At 37.1% G+C, this 21,629-nt stretch overlaps 1 protein-coding gene across 5 annotated transcripts in view; it reads left to right on the top strand.

Annotated features, from left to right (window-relative positions):
- ZFYVE28 (zinc finger FYVE-type containing 28) overlaps positions 1-21,629 on the top strand; it is a 140,844-nt gene that overhangs the window by 107,130 nt on the left and 12,085 nt on the right. For 2 of the 5 annotated variants that reach the window (XM_079307008.1, XM_079307012.1), the window contains exons 9-12: positions 2,360-2,464; positions 16,936-17,090; positions 17,648-17,764; positions 19,321-19,425. In XM_079307008.1, the coding sequence (XP_079163134.1) occupies positions 2,360-2,464; positions 16,936-17,090; positions 17,648-17,764; positions 19,321-19,425 (482 nt within the window). The remainder of the gene's footprint in view (positions 1-2,359; positions 2,465-16,935; positions 17,091-17,647; positions 17,765-19,320; positions 19,426-21,629) is intronic. The other 3 variants (XM_079307009.1, XM_079307011.1, XM_079307010.1) reach the window with 3 other exon arrangements.

The following is a 21,629-nucleotide window of genomic DNA, read 5'->3' as shown; positions in this document are numbered from 1 at the left end:
GCTTCAGAAGCAATGATGTATTTGCTGTAAGACAATGAGTTAACAAAATTCCATGGTACATGTAAGAGCAGTTTAACAAGGTAAGATGGCAAGGTGCACTTCAGTATTTAATGCATAGAGGGCAGGGTCAAACCAAACAAAACTGCCAGGGAAATCCTTTCCTTGAGTCTTGAGGTTCAGAGGGGAGTGTGGCTGCAGCTGGATCCAGACTTAGTCCCAGATGTGATCAATGGTTTATGTCTAGAGGATTATTTATGTAGGTGCAGTCAATCTTTTTATCACTTAGCTAGTATTTCAACATTTCAGCACATTTATTCCCAATTCACTTAGTACCTGGTGTGGTAAGGATTCTCTCAGCCTTGAGGACTAATCATGAGAGACATCCCTACAGAGGAGATCCTGGCATGCAGCCTGCAGCCACACAGGAGAGCTCAGCAGGCCCAGGACTGTCCACTATTTTTGGGCTGAGTGACTTTTAGTCATATTTGCATACCCATTGTACTTTGGTTGGTGTGTTTTCAAGTAGCCCTCAGCTGCTGTGCAAGATTTATGTCCCTTGACTAGTGGTGTTACCTGTCTCCCCAGAGCCCTATTTGGGTACAGACATCCAGACTCCATTTCTGGCTTTTGTTTAAAAGGAAAAGGAGGGCAAGCACACTACCACACCTGCCTAATCATGATGTGAAATTGTGTGCTAATGGTTTTTTTAATATCATTTAGCTGCTGTAAAACAGGTAGTAAAATTACATTTTAGTAGCATGACCATATTGTAAGATTGGATGGGTAAAGGTGATGAGCTATAAATGAGTAAGCCTTTGTTTAAATGCATATATCTCTTCATAATGAACAGAATTAGCAAGGGAAATTACATAAAACGAATGAAAGTTAAATAGATTTTTGTTCAAGTCTGATAAAATTATTTTTCCGGTTGTGAAGTCTCTCCTTTCAACTAAAGCATGGTACACTTGGGATTTATTTTCAAATTGGCAGTCAGAAATGAGAAACATGAAGGAGTACATTTTCCAAGTGATTAGTGGGAGGTATGCAAACAAATCCTGTTATTTCTTTGTGGGATTAGAGCACATACCTTTCATACACTGCTTTGAAGAATTCCCCTTAAGCATTCTTCCAGACTTCTAGCTAAAAAAATAGCTGTAATAGTAAATTTGGCAGAAGAAGAGAGTTTGGAACATAACTGGCTTGCATATATCTACAAAGCAAAAGAGCATTAAAAAAATCTACTAATAATTGTGGAGAAGTAAGGTAAAATAACCCTGACCTATAGAACTACCTCTCTTTTAACTGGAGATGTTTCTTAGGTTTTTCTTTGCATTGTCCAAATATTCTATTGTCTGAACATTTGAGTTCAGCTGGCTTAAATGAATTTTCTACACTGCCTAGAGCCAATACAACTTTGATATCTCTGCTCAAGATTATGTATGTTCTTATCTCATAATTTTTTTCCTCAGCTTGTGGAATTTCCAGTAGCCAAGCAGTAAATTGTTACTCAAAAAAGAAATTGGTCTTTACAGCATTGTTTTATAAGTGCTTCTGAAACTATTTTTACTCCTCTAATCCTAGTTTATGTTGATAATATGATGTAAGATCTGAAATGATATGTTATTTAGAGGCTTTTCATCAGTCCAGGGATGCCAGAGACAAGTGGTCTAGCATTCATTTAAATTAGTCATATCCTCTTACTTAGTAGCTACTGGATTTCTACTAAGAAAATGTCAGTGGTTTGCCATGGGACTGCTGCTTCCTGGATTATCTGTTGGCTCAAAGCACAAAATTTGAGGTACATATATGGCATTTACAGGGACTGAACAAACTTAAGGACAGGTGTATTATCTTCAGCTCCATCACCAAAGTGTCAACTTTCTAAAAAACCTTTTCCTTCCAATGGGGAGCAAACATAGGCCAAACATGTCACAATATTCAGAAGTTTCTGAACTGTATGGATTACTGTGCCTTAGGCAGAAATCCAAGGTGGCTTTTTGAACTTTCCAGTTTTGTTATGTCTTCAGTTTCAGGTTATACCACATTTAGCAGCATGGGCATGCTATTCCCTCCATCTCCAATGAAAATGTAAGACTCACAGGTATTTCCTGAATATTTTAACTGTATGGCATGAATTAAATTAAAGATTGTTGTAAGATGTGTGCCCAATGACTTTGCTGAATTGCCTGTCCTTTTGGGAAGAAAACAGAATAGGTTTGTATCACCTTCTGAAGAGCAAAAAATGCACCTGCCAGTTGATTTTTATTTCTGTATAAGCCATGAGAAGCCATACTTAGCGCAATGCTGTTTTTGCCTTTGCTCGCTTCAGCAGTTCATTTTGTCTCGTGTGTTTTTTCAGTTCTCAGGATGGCTTACGTGATTCCCCCCTCAGCTCCATCTCCAGCAGTGACTATGAGAGTGTTTCTGTCACTACATGTAGTCTCTCCAGCATATACGCTCTGAGGTAATAACATCACTTTGCAGTCAGATTTGACCAATGGTATTGACTTATGCTTGGTTTCAAATTTTCATGGAATTAATCAAGTGACAGCAACACTTCTGAGTATTCTTCCTTTTTGACAACAGGTGCTTTTTGGTTTTGTTTTTCTCTTTTTTAACCTGCCAGCTTTCTTCAGTGCTGTGACAAATGTGAGGCAACTATTTATGGAAAAGTTTTTAATGCATGCAGGAATCACTTACATATGTCCATGATCTTGCTTTTATTTATCCATATAGCATTTCTTAGGAGACACTTCAGGTTGTAGCTTGACAAGTTACAAATGTTTTTCTTAGCTAGAAAACATGTTTTTTCCATTTTGTTTTGCCTTGTAAAATAAAAGATGTTCCAGTTAACAGTTTAACTTACACCTTGTTGCTGGCCAACACTGGTAAGAATATAGTGAAGAACTGCTTCTGACTTCACAGAATATTTTGAGTTGGAAGAGCCCCACAGAGGTTGTAGAGTTTAATTCAAAAGTTAGTGGGCCATACAGGGATTGAATCCATGACCTTGGTGTTCTTAGCAATAGTATTTTATATTCTCATCTTCTGAAAGTGCATGGGAGTTTTAACTTTAATTGTGCTCAAAGAACTTAATGGGAGTGATAGAGAAATTAAGGTTAGTGCAGAAAAGTGTATCTAAAGCATAAAAATGAGATCTTTGTACTTTTCATTGTTTGCATAACATACACGTATGAGATGTATGGCATACACTGTATGCAGTAGCATTTTTGCTCTGGTACAGAGAGATTGAAATACTTCTTCTTCACCTGATGTAAATTGTCCTCCACTGCTTCTTGTCCTCTCTTTTTCATCTGTTTTTCTCTCCCCAGAGCTTCATTTGAACTTCAGGATTTTCAAATTTCATCTAGGTGTGGGGATAAAAACAGGAGATAAAATGGCTTTTCTAACAATTATAGATGCAATATTACAAATGAGAGTTGGAGGGGTTTTTTTTTTAGGATATACCTGTCTTCAAGTTTAATTTTTCAAAGTTTTATGTTTTTAAAATAAGGTCAGAAAGATGCAGCAAAAACTGTTTTTCATTGTTTTAATTTTGAAATACATTTCCTTTTCCCTGTTCTTCAAACAAAACTCAGTTCACCTGCATGCAGCAGTTGCCATGTTCCAAATACTGCATGCATCCAAGACTGTTTCACACAGGGCTGTCTGAATGGATGGTAGATGTAGCTTCAGTGACACTTCAGGAATAACTGGAGCAGTGAGAATAAGTCTTGATTAGATGCACCACCTCTTTTGAAGGCCTTTGTACATTAGTGCTGCATTTGCCACTGTATATAGTTCAGTGAAAGAAAGTTTGATTTACAAGGCAGTATTTGTGCGTTTATGCTCTTGCCCACTGAAATACAGCATTGCATCATCCTTGGTGGCTTGATGAAATCTAAGTTGCTTGTTTTTCTGCATCTGATGGATATTTCCAGAGATCTAATTGTCATAGTTTGTGGTCCAGTAAAACAAACCAGTGAAGTGCCTGCTTGACTATAATGACAAAAGTTTTCCTCTTTTGAAAGATTTAGTTTACAAGTAGCTAAAACTTCTTTTAATGACTCATTTTAATGAAATAAGAGGAAAAAAACCCCTCTTAAGTCTAAGTGCTTCACAGTAGTATGTTCCTACATCTTTGTGCATAGAAATGTAATATTCAGTGAATCTATTGGTATAATTTTTTAGAATGTTATTTTTAGGTGCCCCTCTGTTCTCTCTTCAGAGAGTTTTATTTGACCATTAAACAGCTTCTCTAGAGCTGCATTATTTGTTTACTACAACAAATATGTTCCTTGCAAAGACAATCTCTAAAATGTTCTTTTCTGAAACAATTAGGTTTTCCATGATGCCATATGCATAGCTACAATAATGCCTGATTTGGGAATTTGTTTCCTTTTGTTCTGAAATACACCATTTTAATGTACCTAATTTCTTGCTATTTACACTTAATAATTAGACATTAAATGTAACATTGGCAATTTTATCTGAAAAATAATTGGCTAAAGATAGAATTCTTGAAATACCTTTATGTGGCCTTTCATCCTCCTGTGAAACAAATAATTCCTTTGTGCTATTAAATAATCAGTACTGAGACTGGCAGATAGGTCAGATTGAAGCATGTTTTGGGAATATCTTCAGAAAACTTAGCTGTGATAGCAAAATTAGTTTTAACTGCAGTAGTAATGTTGAACTAATAGTGTCGTAAATAGCTGGAAATTAAAAACAGATGGAATTGATTTGAAACAATGAAGTATTTTGTATATGGAATTCTGTGTAAATGTGCCTTTATTGTTTTCCAAATGGAGAACCAGGGAGAAAATTCCCACTTTTTGGATCCCAGAGCACCTTTCCAACAAGTGGTTTGCATTCTCAAATGGTTTTGCTAAGGAAAGTTTGATTTCATTGGTACCTGATCTGTGTAAAATGTTCCTCTTTCTAGTCTCAGAGGTCTGATGGTCAAGAAATTAAATGTTCACCCAGTTCAGAAGATAAATTTTTGCAAACTGTTCATTAAGTAGTATCCAGACTTGAGATGCCTGTACCAGTAGCTGGCTTTCTCAGAAAAAAATAAGTGTTCTATGTATTTTAGAAAGTTTCCAAGAAAATCTGCTTTTATGCAGACTTTGAAGTCTTTTGTACATCAGTGTGTCTGTGAAATAACTTTGCTGACTGGAGTGAAAATTGCCCTACAATGGGAAACTGGCAGTTGCTCTATTGATTATAGTAGCTCCATGAAAAAACACCCATCCTGTTTTTTCCTTTTTAATGGTTTCTTTCCATAGATGTTCTTTTTGAAACCAATTTTAATGTAACTATAACTTACTACATTGTAAGCAGGCAGCTAATAAAATACACTCCTGAAATCTTACCCATATAAGTATTCTAAGTAGCAAAGTCAGTAGTTTTTAGAAATAAACTGCAGAAGTTTGTCAGCTTTCAGTGTGTGTTTGAATTACTGGACAAGTTCCCGACATAGCCATTAATTTGAGTGGAAACCTGAGTGAAGCCTGCCCATCTGCTAACAGATTGAGAGGTCTTGATATATGCTCAAAGATTGGACCTAAGTTCTCTAAAACACTGGAGCTAGAAAATGCAAGAAAAATGTTGATTTGGGAATGATGAGGAAAAATAAGTGAGATAACAGAAGAATAGAGTAGTTATAATTAGTTGATTTTGAATTTCATTGGAGTTTTTGGTGTAAGAGTGCCAGGGAGGAAGAAACACTGATGAATCTGAATTCAAATGTTTGTTTGCCTAGAGTCAACTTTACATGGTAAACTCTCCTTCTTCATTTTAAGGTTATAAAGAGCCAATAAATGAGAACTTTAAATATAAGTATTAACTCTTAAAACTAACCTTAACATTACAAGAGATGCTTTCCCTAGTCAACAGGTTGGGGCTTTTTTACATATGTCATGGCAGCATAACTCCTGGTGGTTTTTGGGTTTTTTTTTTTCCTACTATTTTAGGCATTTACAAAAATTGGTGGTGAAGTTTTAGCACATTGTTTACAGTCTGTAAAAGGCAGTATCTGCAATGAATTGTGACTCAAGTTTATGCCAAAACAGCAAGACTCTGCCAGCAATTAGAGTGGGATATTTATCTGGATATTTCAGTTGGAGTATCTGTATTTGTGTATATGTGGGCAGACATTGATTGTTCTTAGTGTAAAATATTTCTTTGTTATATGAAGATGAAGCCTCCTCTGGCACAATGTGTCCTTTCCATGTGCCTCCTTGTGGGGAGTCAGCCTCCATCCTCTTTACAGCCACTCTTTATGTACTGTGATGAGATCCCCTGGGGCCTTCTCCAGAGAATAAAATACTGAGTTCCTTCAGTCTCTTCTCATAGGACAGATTCTCCATCACCTTCATGGCCTTCCTTTGGATGGTCTCCAGTCTGTCTGTTCCTTTTCTCGAGCTGTGGACACAGCAGTGTTGCAGGTGTGGCCTGACAAGCTCAGGTAGTTTGGGGTGGTCACATCTCTCATCTCTGCTAATGGTGCCCCTGTGGGCGCATCCCAGCATCTGATTTGCTTTCATTGCTGCAGCAGCTTCACTGCTGACCCCAGCTCAGCTCCTGTTGTGCACCAGGACCCCCAGGTCCCCCTCAGCAAAGGATCCCAGCCTGTGCCAGGCTCTTGGGTGCCATCACTGCTGCAGGACCTTGCACTTGGCTCTGTTAAACTCCACACTCTTCTTGCCAGCTCACTGTTCCAGCCTGGCCTGGTCTGAGATAGTTTTCCCTGCTGACACATCCACCTCACCAGTGTGGTGTCACCAGCAACCTGGTGATATTGCTCACAATCTTGTCATCCAGCTTGTGCTGGTGATGCTGGACATGTGAGGCCCAGTGTCCATCCCTGGGGATTCCCACTTGTGGCAGGTCAGTCCAAGTACACACCATTGATCAGCATTGAGTGTGAGTTCTGAGCCAGTTTCCTGCCCATCTCTCAGACCAAGCAAAATTCACCTGGGTGGATGGTTTCTTATGGAAGCAGGTTTTATACAGTTCTTTCTCACCAGTAGAACTCAATGCCTTGAAAAGGATTCAAGAAGGAAAAAGAACTTTGGTTATCTCCAGAACTGTGAATAATAGTAGGAGAATTCAGTTCTTTCATCTCATGGTCCAGAGCTTAAGCTATCAAACCTACAGCACAAATTACCTGCCTTTTAATAGAGCTACTCTGGGGATCTTGTAGATCATAATTTGGAGTACAACAAATACATTAACAATACATTTTTACTGACTGATCAGTCTACCTGATCAGCTCTGTCTTCAGGACTTCTGCCTTGCACTTTCACCTTTGTTAACATGGCCAGGTTACATTGAAGCCATGCAAAATGACAGATTCATTCTGTATTAATGTTTGGTACTGTCATTTTTGGGTTGATCAGTACATTATTGTCGATTTTCTTTCTACTTTTTTTTTTTTTTTTTTCTTTTCCTGTAGAGCTCTTCTTTGTGGAGAGATTGCTCACAACCAGAAAAAGGCTGTTAGTAATGACTTTACATGTACTGTAAGTACACTCCATGTACTGGAGTGCTGGAAATAAAGAGCTTGATGGGAAAAGAAAGGGGTTTGTACTTTGAGCAAATCTGAATCACTTCCAATATAGATGCTGTTCCTGCCTGATGATTTTGAGCTGCAAACTGTGTGTCTCTTGTAGGCAGTGAGAGTCTGTGCTGTTCTGCACAGCTCTGTCACTCAAGCAGTGTCAGGGCACTATTAACACAGTCATAAATGGGTTGATGTATACAGTCTTTTTGTTTAGCTGCTAAATCCCTTGGCCCAGCAACCAGCTGAGCAGTACCAGCAAAAGAAAAAAGTCAACACTGATGAGGTCTGTCAGCTTTTGCTTCTGATTTTAGTCAGTGAGACATATGTGACTGGAGCAGATGTCTCTGGGTTTTCACCGCCAGGATTCTTCTTGATGTGTTTCATGCCTATCTTTTTCTTCACTCTGCAAGACACAAAAAAAATTAAATCTCCAAATGGTGCAGCATTTTCTAAGTCAGTGTTCCTTCCTCAGATATTCTACAGGGTATTTTATATTTTTGGCATATCTTTGTCTTTGGTAACAAGCAACTGGATGCAGATTTTATTTTTTCTGAGGAATAACCCAAGCAGCTGGTGTTAACAAGTGCTTGTTACAGTGGGAAGGTGAAAATTCAGTTGTTAGAAGTTTTTTTGGTCTTTCCCTATTAAAATGATAAACTTTATATTTAAGAGGTGCTAATATGTTCAATGTGGTTGAAGTAAATATAGAATATATTACTCTCCATGTAAATCAAGTAAAATAGGGCAATATTTTAGGCTGACTAACATCAGTGACAAAGGCAGTAAGACTGTTGTGGCAGAATTGGTAGACACCCCACAATTTGCCATTTGGGGGCTGTATTCCAAGAGGCATCTCAAACATACCATATGGCTGGAGACTGACACAAAGTGATCATAATGGGCTTGTGTTCTTGATTCTACGTAGCTCAGTTGCAATTTTAATTTTTAGTAATTTGGCCACAATTACAATAATTTTCATTTTAGTGATGTGTAAAAAAATATGCTGTTGAATGTCACTTGGTGTTCCCTGGGATAGTTACAGAACAAAATTACTAGCTTTCAGAAATTAGGTTTTATTTTACAGATCAGGTTTTTTCCCCCCCAGTAAAACCCATAGAATAGCATGTTTGGGAGTTTTCAGATTGTGTAATTAAAATCACTATAGTAACTGCAGCTTTTGCAGAGGTTTTGTCCATGCCTAAAGATGCATTGTAAAACCTCAATTAGATTAGAGGAAAAAAGTAGAGGATTTCTTCATACTTACCACAGTATTGAAGATGAGAAATAAAGAGAAAGCTATCTTTTCTAGCTAAAATTTGAATGTTTCACCTAATCCTTTAATTCACTTTTCTTAGCTTTGACTACCACATCTGGATATGGAATTTGTGGGATTCTCCTAGACTCTAGGATGCATTAATGCTTCTGCTGCTTGTTCTGTGTTATTTTTTGAGGAAACTGATGGAAGCAATATGAAAATGTTGGGCTACTAAGTTTCCCTGTCCCTCAGAGTTTTTGAAGCTGCATCTCCATCTCCATTTTTGCCACACACAGGAGCTGCAAGTCAACAGTGGATCTGCAGGAACTTGATGCTAATTTAATTAATCCACTTGTTGCAATGCCATGCAGAGCTGTGGCTTGCCTATGGCAGAGGACATTGCTTATGAGCTGTATAAAATTACTCTTTGTCCTGAAATATTTGTATCAGGTATCAAAGTTCTGCATAAAGTGTAAAAGCTGGGACTGATAGATCTCTGTCCCTGCCTTGGATACCAGAGCTGGTTTTACATAGCAGTTCATCATAAGTCCTATGCTACTTGTGGTTTTCACTTTCCTTTTTTCCAGTTCAGTATATACTTTTGAAGCTTAATATTTCTGTTCTCTAATCTCATTTTATTTATCCTTTTGCAGTGTGAGTGTATGATTGAGACCTTCAAATACGAGTTTGATTACAAGAAAGTGGTGGAAAAAATGTCATGGTGGAATTGAAAAGTCATAGTAGAACCTAAGCAATATTCTAACTACTTGTTTTTTCTTGAATTTTACAATAACTTTATATTGTAGGTTTTATCCCTTTTTGGTTTAAACTTTAGGAAAAGCAGTAAATGTGGTGGTACCTTGCAAATATCTGACATGAAATTTGATGGTTAGAAAGCACCACTGTTGATTACCAATGCTCTTTAGTTATTTGTTCATGTGCATGCACACTTAAAGAAGTTTTATCTATAATGACCAAAAAAGCTGTTTGAGAGAGAGCACTGTTAAAGTTGATGAATTCTGTCCTGGCAGTTTTGTTTATTTTAGTTTCCATTTGAAATACTGTATCTTTGGATTCATCTTGAAAACCCAGTGCAGTGTGTTAATGAGTTTGAGTAAGCCTAAGTTCTGCTGGGCTGAGTTTCTTAGAGTGGATTTGTTTAGCAAGATGCTGCTTTAACAGCTGTGGCTTTTGCAAAGTCCAAGTGAGAATGCTCTGCAATTTGAGGTCTGAACAGCAGGGGAAAGATTCAAGATGTTTTTCCAGCAGAGTGGGAAGCTACAGAAGCTGCCAAAGTCTGGAGCAGAAGTTCTTGCTGTTGATTTCAAATTCAATGGAGTTCAATCCTCAGGACTTTTTCCTGACTGAAGATACCACCTAGGACACATGGATAATCCTGTTAGCTAAATTCCTTATTTTAATGAGCTAACCTTGGATTGCCCACCTCTACAATGGCAAGAAAAGCTAAGGACAGGTTTCTGCAAATCTTCCAGTGTAGGAAAAGTAACTCCCCCACTGAGGAATTCAGAAGGTTGACAGCAGATGGGGCTTCTAGCACAGGTCTTGTGGATGGGGCTGGGCATTGCTCATACTTGTGATAATACTGTTATCTAGTCAAGTCCAGTTCTTTTGGTGAATTGTAGCTACAGGGATTTGCATGCAGTTATTTTATTTGTTTCTCAAGACTAAGCTCTGAAGCCTTGGTGTGCTTTAAGTGTGGGTGGGTTGATTGGTGGGGTTTTTTCACCCTCTAGCTGTTTCTCTTGAGAGAGGAAATAGCTCTGGGGTTATATTTTAAAACCCTCTTGACTTATTAAAATATTCGGGGTTAGAAGAGAAGAAATAAAGTTCTGCATTAAAGATTTTTTAGTCTCCTTTTAATGTAGCTTCTGGGGTCATTCCTTAAAACATATTCCTTAGCTAAAAAACTACATGCTATTACCTCAAAAATAGCATATAATGTTCTGGCTTGGGTTTAAGTGACACTAAAATTGAGTGTGTAGCAATTCACTTCACTTAAAATAATTGTAAGAAGCCATGAGTGTCACAGTTTCCCTTCCAACCATATCAAAAATTTTTAACATAGCACATGTTAAAAACCAACAGGTTTTAGCTTTCTGTTTGTTTCTTGTGAGAGTACCTACAAAGAAACACTAGAGGTACTGCAAAAAGCAGGATGGGAAGTAGGTTGGGAATTTTTTTATTACTGATATGGGAATTATGTATCTCTTAGCTAAACCTCAATAAACCTCTTGTCATTTCTCACATATGCAACCTGTGACTTCCCTGAACTATTGTGTATGAACCTTTACATGGCCCTTGGAGTTGCTGTTTGTTCTTTTTAGCAAATTGGAACCCAGAGTTACTACAGCCTTCTGGAGTAGAAGAGTAAGAGTACTAGCTTGGCTGACAGGTAGGGGCTGCACAAATATCAGTGGGAGCAATTTACCAACTTGCTGAAGTTGTTTTACAAATTGTGTACAATCAATAACAAAGACTTGCCTGGAAACTTTTTGGTTTGGGTTTTTTTCATTTACCATAAGGATGAAAAAATTCAAATGGGAGAGAATATTAAGTATTTTAGATTAGATAAAAAGTGCATGTTGTTGATATTGTACACAGAGCATTGAGGTGGCCATTGTGCTAAACACTGTGTAAGCAAAAAATGAAAGTTGGGGAGTTCATGGTAATGTGTTTTGAGAACTATTGTAAGAACTGTTCTAAATATTGTAAGAATATTCTAAATGTACCTCTGTGTATGGGAAAATTCATGTACATCAGACACCTACACATGTATTTCTCTTTAGTTATTCAATACATGTGGTGTTAAATAATGGACATGAGAGATTTGTTAAGGCCAACTAGTGCAAATGGATTCATATTATTTAAGTCAAAAGAACTGCACTGCTTTATAATTTGTAGATAGTCTCTCATCAATTTTTAAATGAACACTAATTTATATTTAAGAATTGTGCTACTGAGCCTTTGTGAAAACTTCCAGCATGGTTTATGACTGTAATGTCATTCTGTGTAGAACATTAGGAATGTGTGAAATCACAGAAAACTTTGTGCAAAGTTTTCACATTTCTCCACCATTAAGGGTCTCACCAGTTACTGTACAGCACTTATCAAACTTTCCTAGAGAGCACCTTGGTCTTAAAATGCATCTCTGGGTGAACCTCTGCATCAGAATGGTACATTTAATGCATGGGTTTTGTATTCACTGTGAAGTGGATTCTCCAGCTTTAGATTCCCACTGCAGCAAGAAGGTGCCACCTGTGTTGTTGCAGAAAGTTATATTCTACTTCTGCCCATGCTTATGTAGTTTGCTGGAGATTTCCAAAGGAAGTGAATGGGAATCCCTGATGTCACAGGTATTTGGATTATTTGGATAAATGGTAAGGTTAGTCACTGAATTGTGTATTAACACTTGGCTAGAAAACATTTGCAATATTGTTAGAGTTTTCTTCTCAGACTTGGTTGGGATGAGTTTGTGTGGCTGAAACTTGAGCCCTGTCTGTTTACAGGCACAATTGACAATCTTCTGAGATCTTTTCCTGAAAATCAGTTATCTTTGAATACCTTTCCTGAAATCAGAGACTTAAAGGGTGGTCTAAATTTCCTTTTAAATTTGGTGACATAATTGCATGGCATATTTCTGTTTGAGCTGGATAATCTTCAAGCTCTCTTCCAACCCTAGCCATTCTCTGATTCTGTGATATAGAATAGAATGGGTCTTTCTCCTTTGCAAGAAGTGACCCTCTTTTGCTTTTAAGAATTTAAAAGAATAAAGAAACTGGTTTTTGTAGGTTTTTTTAATTGAAAAAATTTGAAAGTATGAAGGTTCAGGTGATTTTTTATATTTGAAACATAGAGCTTTTAAATTCTTTTTGTCTTTTTGTCACTGCTGTATATTTAATGTATTTTTAAGATACTCTGGGGTTTGATTTATGAATAATGAGAAATTGTATCAGAGAATCTCATACATGCTGCATTTGTGCAGAGCAGATTTCAGTTTTAAAGAACCAAACATTTCTAGACAAATTTGAAAGGGGACATCTGTGAGTGGACACAGATTTTTTTTTTTTTTTTTTTTTTTTTCTGCCGCTGCTATGTTTTGAGAATAAACGTAAAATATTAAAATTTGAACCAACGTTAAATTGGTTGACTTTGGTTGTTGTTTTAGACTTTGCTGCTTTCACTGGTTTTGGATGAGTGTCAATGACCAACAAGCACAGCTCGAAGCCTACAGAGTCACAGATGGTTACCCAAAATGTCTGTCCACTTCTAAAAATGTCTGTCATAACCTTCTTGTTCCACAGTCTTGTTTTCCACTATGCAATGTATTGTTTCCATTATGTACTGCTACTTAAACTGGCTCAGAAGTGTCCTTTGGAACACAAGCTATAAAGCAGATCACATCTTGGTAAAAGATTGAATTATGTACAACTACATTATTGGCTTTGTTTGCTTGTACATATTTGGATAAATTTCACAGTAAAGCCTTGAGACCAGGTAACCATTCTAGAGATACACCCTGAAAGTATTGAAAGAGTCTTACAATTCTTCTAATGTAGTAAGTGAAGTGTAATTTTAAAATGAGTGACTGAAGCCAAGTTAAGCAAAAAGCTAATTCATTTTATCTGCCACAGGATATCTGTTTCTTTATAAGGTATGAATAGATTTACTGTCTGGAATCAACCTTTGACATAACATTTTATTTCTTTATATTCACTTTCAGTTGTGTTAGCATTGCAGTGTTTTTACAGTGTCTGAAAAATTAATGCATGATAAGCATGGTGTATATGATAAATGTTTGACATGGGGAGTTCCATGTGTGTTTTGGTGTTACCTCTTTGTAACTTAATTCATTGGGTTACTCAGGGCTCCTTTCAACCAAAGAGTTGAGAAAAGGAGGACTTGTCTCCAGCAGTAGTATGGCTGTTTGTGTTGTGCAGTGAGACATGATTCTGCAGATTCTGGCTGTGAAACATTCCAGATCCAAGCAAAGTCTGACATTAATGAGATGCTTCCTAAATATCTGCTGTTGGCTGAGAATGCTGATCCAAATTATTCATGTTAGATAGGCCAAGCAGGAAAGTTATCCTCTAAAGAAAAAAACAACAACAACGTAATGGAAGCTACACTGTAAATCACATTTTGGGTTTGTTTTCTATAATATCAGTTTATTAAATCATGAGAATCTATTTGCATGGATGTAAAATCATGTTTGGGATACTTTGCTATGTTAAAAAAAAACTGTCTTTTTTGCTGTTTATCTGAAACAATTGCAGTTTCTGTTTTCTGACTGTCTCTACAATATTATATTTTTGGCTATATTCTTAACAGTTAGATATACTTTAAAGTAAAGAACAAATGATTGTTGGTTGTTCTTTGAGAGTCATTTTTGTCTAAGTCAGACTTGGCTTGGTGATGGCAGAGTAATTGTTTCAAGCTCTGTAGCAATTCTTAGGTCCAGTTTTCAGTTTTTCTGGAGCATTCACTTTTTTGCTTTGTAGTAGCACAAGCAATTCCAAGTACAAAATACCCTCTTTTCGAGCCTCCTGTGTGTGAATACTGTAGTTTGCATGGGAGTGTGCATATGAAAGTATGTCACAAATGTGAGTGCACAGACATGCTGGAGCAGTTCACATGTGCTCTGTGCTGGGGATTTTGAGGACAAAACAGTCCCAGCCAGTCTTAATGACACCACAAAATCTAACGGAATAGTCCGCTACAGAAGTAGGTCAAACCACATTCCCTGAATGAAGTAGGTAAAAATGCATTCCTCCCAGCTGGAGTGGGCTCAGAAAGGCCAACATTATTATTAAAATTGGTCAGAATTGTGGGATGAGCCTTTCTTCCTTTCTGCAAAACAGCAGAGGACCAAGTCGCTTGTATTCTTGAAAAGCACCCTTCACAGCTCTCTGCCCACTTAACACCTTCCTTTGAAATATTTATTCAGCTGTGATTTGGAGGGAAAAGTCATCCTTGATTCAGTGACCCTGTTTTCCCCTGCACTAAAGTTTCTGTATATTGGGAGTTTGGGAGAGACCTTTGTATTGGGGTTATATAATTATACAGACTGCATTTGACTCTGTCAGGAGATCCATGCTTGCCTTGGAGAGCAGTTTATGGTGCATATATGTTCATCACTAAGAAAGTTCTTATATAAAACTAGAATCAGAACCTATTTGGTCATGTTGCAAGGCAAAGTCCTTTATCTGTATGTGAGAGGGTTTGTGTGAGCAGGCATCCCCTGACTGCACACCCTTGAGTCAGGAATCTCTTCCTGGCTCTCTCTGCCTTTCAGTTTATTCCTTTGTAAACCACATTTGTACATTTTCATTGTCTTGAGCACAGCCCTTTCCACACTGGCAGGCTTGCTGTTATAATATCTACCATATCCCCTACGGAAACACAAAGGAAAATTGAAAGAGAATTCTCACTTCATTCTCAGTGTCTTTGATAAGCCCAGTCAGTCATGGTGCTGCTGGAACTATAAACATAGAAATAACATCTCTTTACAAGAATTTTCTTTTGTTAGTAGCAGCAGATAACAGGAACAAAATGAGTCTCTTGCAAGCCTAGTCTTTACTCTGTGTTTGAAAGGAAGGGGGGCCAGTTAAGGTACTCATGCTATACATCTTCTACTGATATTTCTATCAATGACTAATTTATTTTCAGTCTGCTTTTCCTAGGGCTTGTAAGATTGGGTGGCATAATTATTTCTCTTTTATATTTCAAAGGATTATCTGTGGAGCCTACAGGTAGAATTTGAGAACAATATCCTATAAAAATTTGTTATAATTATGTTACCTGTGTGTCTTCTCCCAAAATAACTATTCATGTATACTGCCATGAGGATGAGATCTGAAAGATGGTGAATGTTTCTGCACCTGATAAAAGCAGTTGAACTCAAAATGTGTTACAAATTACTTTTTTTTTATACATGCTACTTATACATGTAGTTAGTAACTGTTCTTTTAACATGATAGTTGTCTATAAAGTGAAGAGTGGTGGAGTTTTGGACAGCAAAAGTATGATTTTAAGTTTAAAAGTCTAGTTTTTTGTAATAATTGACAATAATAATTTCTTTTCAATATGTGGAGAGAGATGGTTTAGTGTTCCCTCTGACTAGAATGTAGTGGAGTAAGAAGGCTCCTGTCTCCTGTGATTGGCATAGTGAACCCTTAGCACTTCAGTGTAATTGCATCCTGTGCCCTAGTCCCATTTAAGGGGTTTTAGGGGCACAGTGCTGCTTTTCCCCTAAGTACTTCCTGTTTTAAAAATCTTGATTTACAAATACTTAAGGCAATTCCTGATATTTGAAGATTCTCCCCAAGGCTTCTCTGCTGTCTTAGATTGTTTAAAGCTTCTTCTCTGTAAGAGAAAAGTGGTAGGGATGGTGGTGGTAAAAGTGGGAATGTCTGACATCTGGTTTTAAAAGAAAAATTAAAGTTTGAGTAGACATTTGGTGGCACATTTAAATCTCTTTTGGAGTTGATGAGCCATTCTTTACAATAGTTTGACATTTCAGCAATTTCTAATGTTACATTTATAATGGAATTAACCTACCTCTACTGTGTAAATCACATTTTATTACTGCTGTTTCCATTTTTTTGGATGAAGTTATAGTCAGATTCTGTTCTTGCTATATTAAGGTAACATAATTCAGAATTTCTTTTTTTTTTCTCAAATAATTTCCATGTTCGTAAATTTCTAAGTTGACTTCAGAACTGACCTTCACATTTTTAGGTTTATATTCCCCTTCAGGATTTTTGGTGGAGTTATGGTCTCAGGACTGAGCTTTTGGAAGAAGTTAATGTGAAAAATGGTGCAGCACTTTGTAACACCTAAGGAAAAATGCAGTAAAACACAGACAAGTGATTTTCTGCTTAAAGTTTTTTTGCAGCTGTCACAGAGTGAAAATCAAACACGATGGTGATTGGTTGCATGCTGATTAACTTCAGCAAGAATTTACAGCAATTAGTTCTGGTACTATAGAGTCTTGCCTGATTCATAAATCCTTTAGGATTTGCTGAACATCCTGAACAACTGAGTGAAGATTTGCATTACTTTCCTTTACTTTTTTTTTTTTTTTCTCTGACAGCAGTTTAATGACAAGTTCTTGTTCATCTGATGACATCGATCAGGAAGAAATCCAGCTGGCCTTGCAGGCTGCCAAAATTGCCACACGAGAGAAGATCAGATCTAGATTTCATGGCAGTAATGATCTTATTCACCGCCTTTTTGTCTGTATCTCAGGTATGAGAATCACTGGATTATTAGACTAGTTTTGGTGGGGGTTTTGGTTTATTTTTTGGGGGTTTTGCATGTGTTGTGGTAGAAAGGATGAGAGATGAAGTTTCAGGCAGAGTCTATTTTTGGGGCCTGAGTTGCAGTCTGGTTTAGAACTGTTACCTGTTTGGAACTTACAGAATCAGAGATGCTGACATCCTAGACTATAGTATTGAAGAATTTGGACTTGTATTGGGTTTGATTTTTCCTTGGTGATGCCCTGTTGTGTTCAAGGAATGAAATTTTACTTAGCAGTTGTGTTTTCTTGCAAAATGAATCTCTCAGTATTTCCTGCCAAAGGATATATATGTTGATATGTATTGACTTGCAGGTAGCATAAAAACCAGAATGTAACTTGACCATTGTGGAGAATTAGTTTAATCAGATGTTCAATTTTTATTCCTAATGTGAGCAAGTGATACCCTAAAAATGAAGCCATTACTGGTACTAACAGGCAGATTTAAGTAATTTTTTAGAGGATGGTGAAGTCTGGAAATTATTTACCCTTTTTCTCCAACTCTAAGGTGTTGCTGACCAGCTGCAGACAAACTATGCTAGTGATCTGAGAAGTATCTTAAAGACCTTGTTTGAAGTTATGGCAACCAAACCTGAAACAGAGGACAAGGAAAAGCAGAAGAAAGGTAAAAGACCTAAACATTTGTTTTCTATAATGAATTTCTGCTGGTAGCCCCATGGGGATCCATAAACTGTTTGACACAAATTCCCCTAACACACTGTTATCTTTTTGACAGGATTCACTGTACAGTGATTTCACCTAAGTTTAAAAGGAGTCATGAAAATAGACTGTAAACAGGATGAAGTCATTGGATAGGAACACATGAGTTTGTCTTTAAGGCAAATACTAAAGAGTTAAAGTCTTCAGAATTCATCTGCTGTTTCCATATTTCTATATTTAACAGCAGCACAGTATTTGTAGCCCATATAGTTTATAGGCCATAATTTATGCAGGGTTTGGACTTTGCAGATTTATTTTTTTCCCCCCAGATTTGTTTCACACTGGGTGCATTTTAAGTTGCCTGAAGAACAGACTGTAAGATGGGAATGCTCAGTAAGATATTGAAATCTGTCCTGTCTTGAAGAAATTGAAGAATTTGGCTTCAAGATAGAAAAATACCACATTTCAATTCTAGATAATTAAAGTAATGCAACCAGAACTAGATCATGGGCCAACAAAAGGTTTTGGTTTTTTTCCTGTGACCATTTTTATTATTTCTCTTCTAAGTGGCACATCTGCCAGCTTATCTAAGAATAACCATGTCATCCCAGCAAGGCTGCAATTACCTTTGTCCTTTGTTATCATTAGAATTACCAGCACCTGAAAGTGACCAGAGCTCTTTTTTTTTCCCCCTACTTCCTTTCCACCAGGTTGAAAACTCTTTCCCCCAGTTTGATTTAAAAGCACTGAGGTTTCTATGTGAAACACTTAGTTAAAAGTTGGATCAAGTTAGCAGAAAAAACCTACACTCCAGTATCAATTCTACAGTGGGATAATGCACAACATGCCTTACAGTCTTCTGTCACTTTTGGTTGAACTTTCCACAACAGTTTTATGGTGGCAGCCTGTCATGATGTGAAAATAGGCTGGTTTTTGGGGTTTTTTAATGTTAAAAAATAAATAAATGGGGTTAGAGAGAATTGCTAGAAAGAGAACATGAGAACTCCTGAACCCTCAAGTAAGAGTAATAAAGAAACTGGAGCTGTAAAGAATTATCACTGGGAAATATATATTAATCAATAGTACTTGGATGGATGTAATTTCTAATAGATGAACTCTTGCATTAAAAAAGATGGTATTGACAAAAGTAAGCATGAACCAAATGAGCAAAGAAAGAGGAGTTTTGGGGTGAAGTTTCTCTTTGATATGTGTGATTCACCTTGGGAATCTCTCATTGTTCTCAAAATCTGTTTGTATTAAAGGATCCAAGTTAAGAACTGGGAAATAAAATGCAGGTGCTGCTAAACTAGCAGAAGTGAGACTGCATGTCCTGTAATAAGCATCTTTCATTTCTGTTGTCATCCCAAAGAATAGAGGACTTGTAAATCACTGCTTATGTCAGGATAGAGAAAAAGCAAGAAGTCTAAGAAGGTGCTAGTGTGGACTAATCCTAGAAGCTCTGACATGAATCTTTTAAGAGAAAATTGGAAAAATATGAGTATTTTTTAAATTGTTTTACAGTTAATCATGGTTTAAGGAATGCAGCATTGGAAGACTGTGCTTTATGTCAAGAAAGTATATCATCCTCAGAACTTGCAGCAAAAGCCAGAGATGGGGACTTTGAAGGTATTTTCTTTTTTTCTAAGAATTAAAATGAGACAACACTGATGTATAAGATGATGATCATTAAAATAAAAAGTCTTTTAATGTTTGGCTCTGGAAAGTGAGTATAAAATGTTGTCATGCTGTTTTAGAGACAAAGAAGGTAAACTGAGCATATTTCTTTCAGGTTTTTTCTTACAGCCTTGTGAAACTCTTATCCACAAGTTGTCATATTCAGTATGAATATGTCTATGTCAGTGCAGAAAGGGTCTGTATAGTAAAGCTTTAATAGAGTGTATGATGTTACATCTGATGAGTTTCTGAGGTCTATGTGAGATGCAAAGCCTTAAGTAAGGTCTTTTCAGACAAATCCTAAGAGGGTTTTTGTATCATTTGCTGCATGTGGATGTGCTGCCTTATCCAAAGGTAGAAATAACTTTCATTTTCTTCACTCTTGTCTTTGATCAAGATATTTTGGCTAATATTTTCTCATTCTTCATCATATTATTTCAAAGAAAAGGATAGTTTTAGCTAAGTCTGCTCAAATCTCACAGAGTACATGGTAAGAATTAAGAAAGCACATAAGTCTCAAAAGTTTTGGTTGAGGTTCAAGTATTCTGAAAGCTCACAAGTTGTTTCTTTTTTATTAATCTGAGCTTCTGCAGAGTTAATTGTCGGCTAAAGTCCTATTATGGCAAAATCAGTATAAAAAATGGATTAAAAGATACCAGAACACTTGCAGTCAAAGAATGAGAAAAGAGATATATGAGATGGAGCAAACAAGAAAGCAATCAGCTTTGATCTTTAAGGCTAAGTGGTGGTTACAGCACACCAGGAGCCCAATTATCAGGGCTGTAATATTTCTGTGGTCAAGTGAGAAGTACAAGACAACCATCAGCTATGAAACTGTATCTGAGCTTCCCAGAAACTCAAGTGTGCAGTAATTTCCTTGTGCTTTAAAACTTTGATGTATTGTTATGTATTTATCCATGTACACTGCTGTCCTTCCAGTGGGAGGTTTGGAATGCAGGATGGCAGAGCTGGATGATGAAGCAGTGTGTGCCTCTGCTTCTATGTGGAGGGTGGTGACCAACCACCAGAAAAGAAATATTGGTTCATGTCATTTTTAATAAAGATCAGAAATCACAGGAGGAAAAAAAAGGAACTCTTGAAGATTAGATTTTAGAGTAATACTACATATTTATAACTTATTTTGTGCTTATATAAAACCTATGGTTTGCTTGCTTACCTTTCTTCTGAAGCTGCAGGCTAAAGGATCTAATCTATTTAGAACAGCAGGGCTAATTCATGTATAATGCACTGTGGAAATATTATCTCTTCTGGAGGAAGATGATTTGGAGGCAGATAAAGAACTATTCAGTAGTCATTTTAATTGATTTTTCTATTGTGCTGTAATTCAGACTGTCACAGAAGGTGCAGGAAGGAACAAATCTTTAAGCAAAATCCTTACATGTGTAGGTTATATTGCAAAAGAGAGTGAGATTATTCCTTCTCTACCACTTCAATTCATCGTCTTTTGTTTTGGATCGATGCTGATGCTGTTGGTGAATTTGACTTACAGAACTCGAAAGCCAGTGATTCTGAACTGCAGCATGCTGCATAACCCTCTCACAGTGGATGTACATTTTGTCACAGCAAAGTCACTTCTCTTCATTGGCATGTTGCTCAGCTTTTAAGGTTCTTCAGTCTTTCATGGCAGCTGCTATTGGCACGGGGAATGTTTCATGTTTGGAGAAGTGAGTTGGGATATTATTTAGTGAAATAAGAGGACTGGTCTGGGTACTTAGGTGATATGGCCAGTGTAGAAAAGGGGACTCTTTTGAAAGTACAGAAGGCCCTCCCTGCAGCATCCAGGCAGCATTAATCTGTTACACCCCTACCCTAAGTGAATGGTAAAACCAGATATGTAGTATTATAGCATGTGCAGATCATTAAAAAAAACCAAAAAAAAACCAACAAACCAACCCTGCACTTTTATTGAGAATAGCAGTTGTTTTATGTGTGCCTGCATGGTAGAAAGCAGATCTTTGTGGCATAACCAAGTCCCTTTTTAATAAATAGATGTGGATGCCAGGATGAGCTTGGCTGCCTTGGTCCATTGTTTCCCATGCTAACATATCCTTTAAACTGAGCCAGTTAGCAGGTGCTCCTGCAGGTACTCTGCTCTTTTGGTGCTCACACAGGCTCACTGGGAAGGCTTGGCCATG

This window comes from Erithacus rubecula, assembly GCF_903797595.1.
Source record: "Erithacus rubecula genome assembly, chromosome: 5".
In the NCBI taxonomy this organism is placed as follows: Eukaryota; Metazoa; Chordata; class Aves; order Passeriformes; family Muscicapidae; genus Erithacus; species Erithacus rubecula.
Note: the sequence above shows the minus strand (reverse complement) of the source record. Positions and strands in the feature narration are given on the sequence as shown.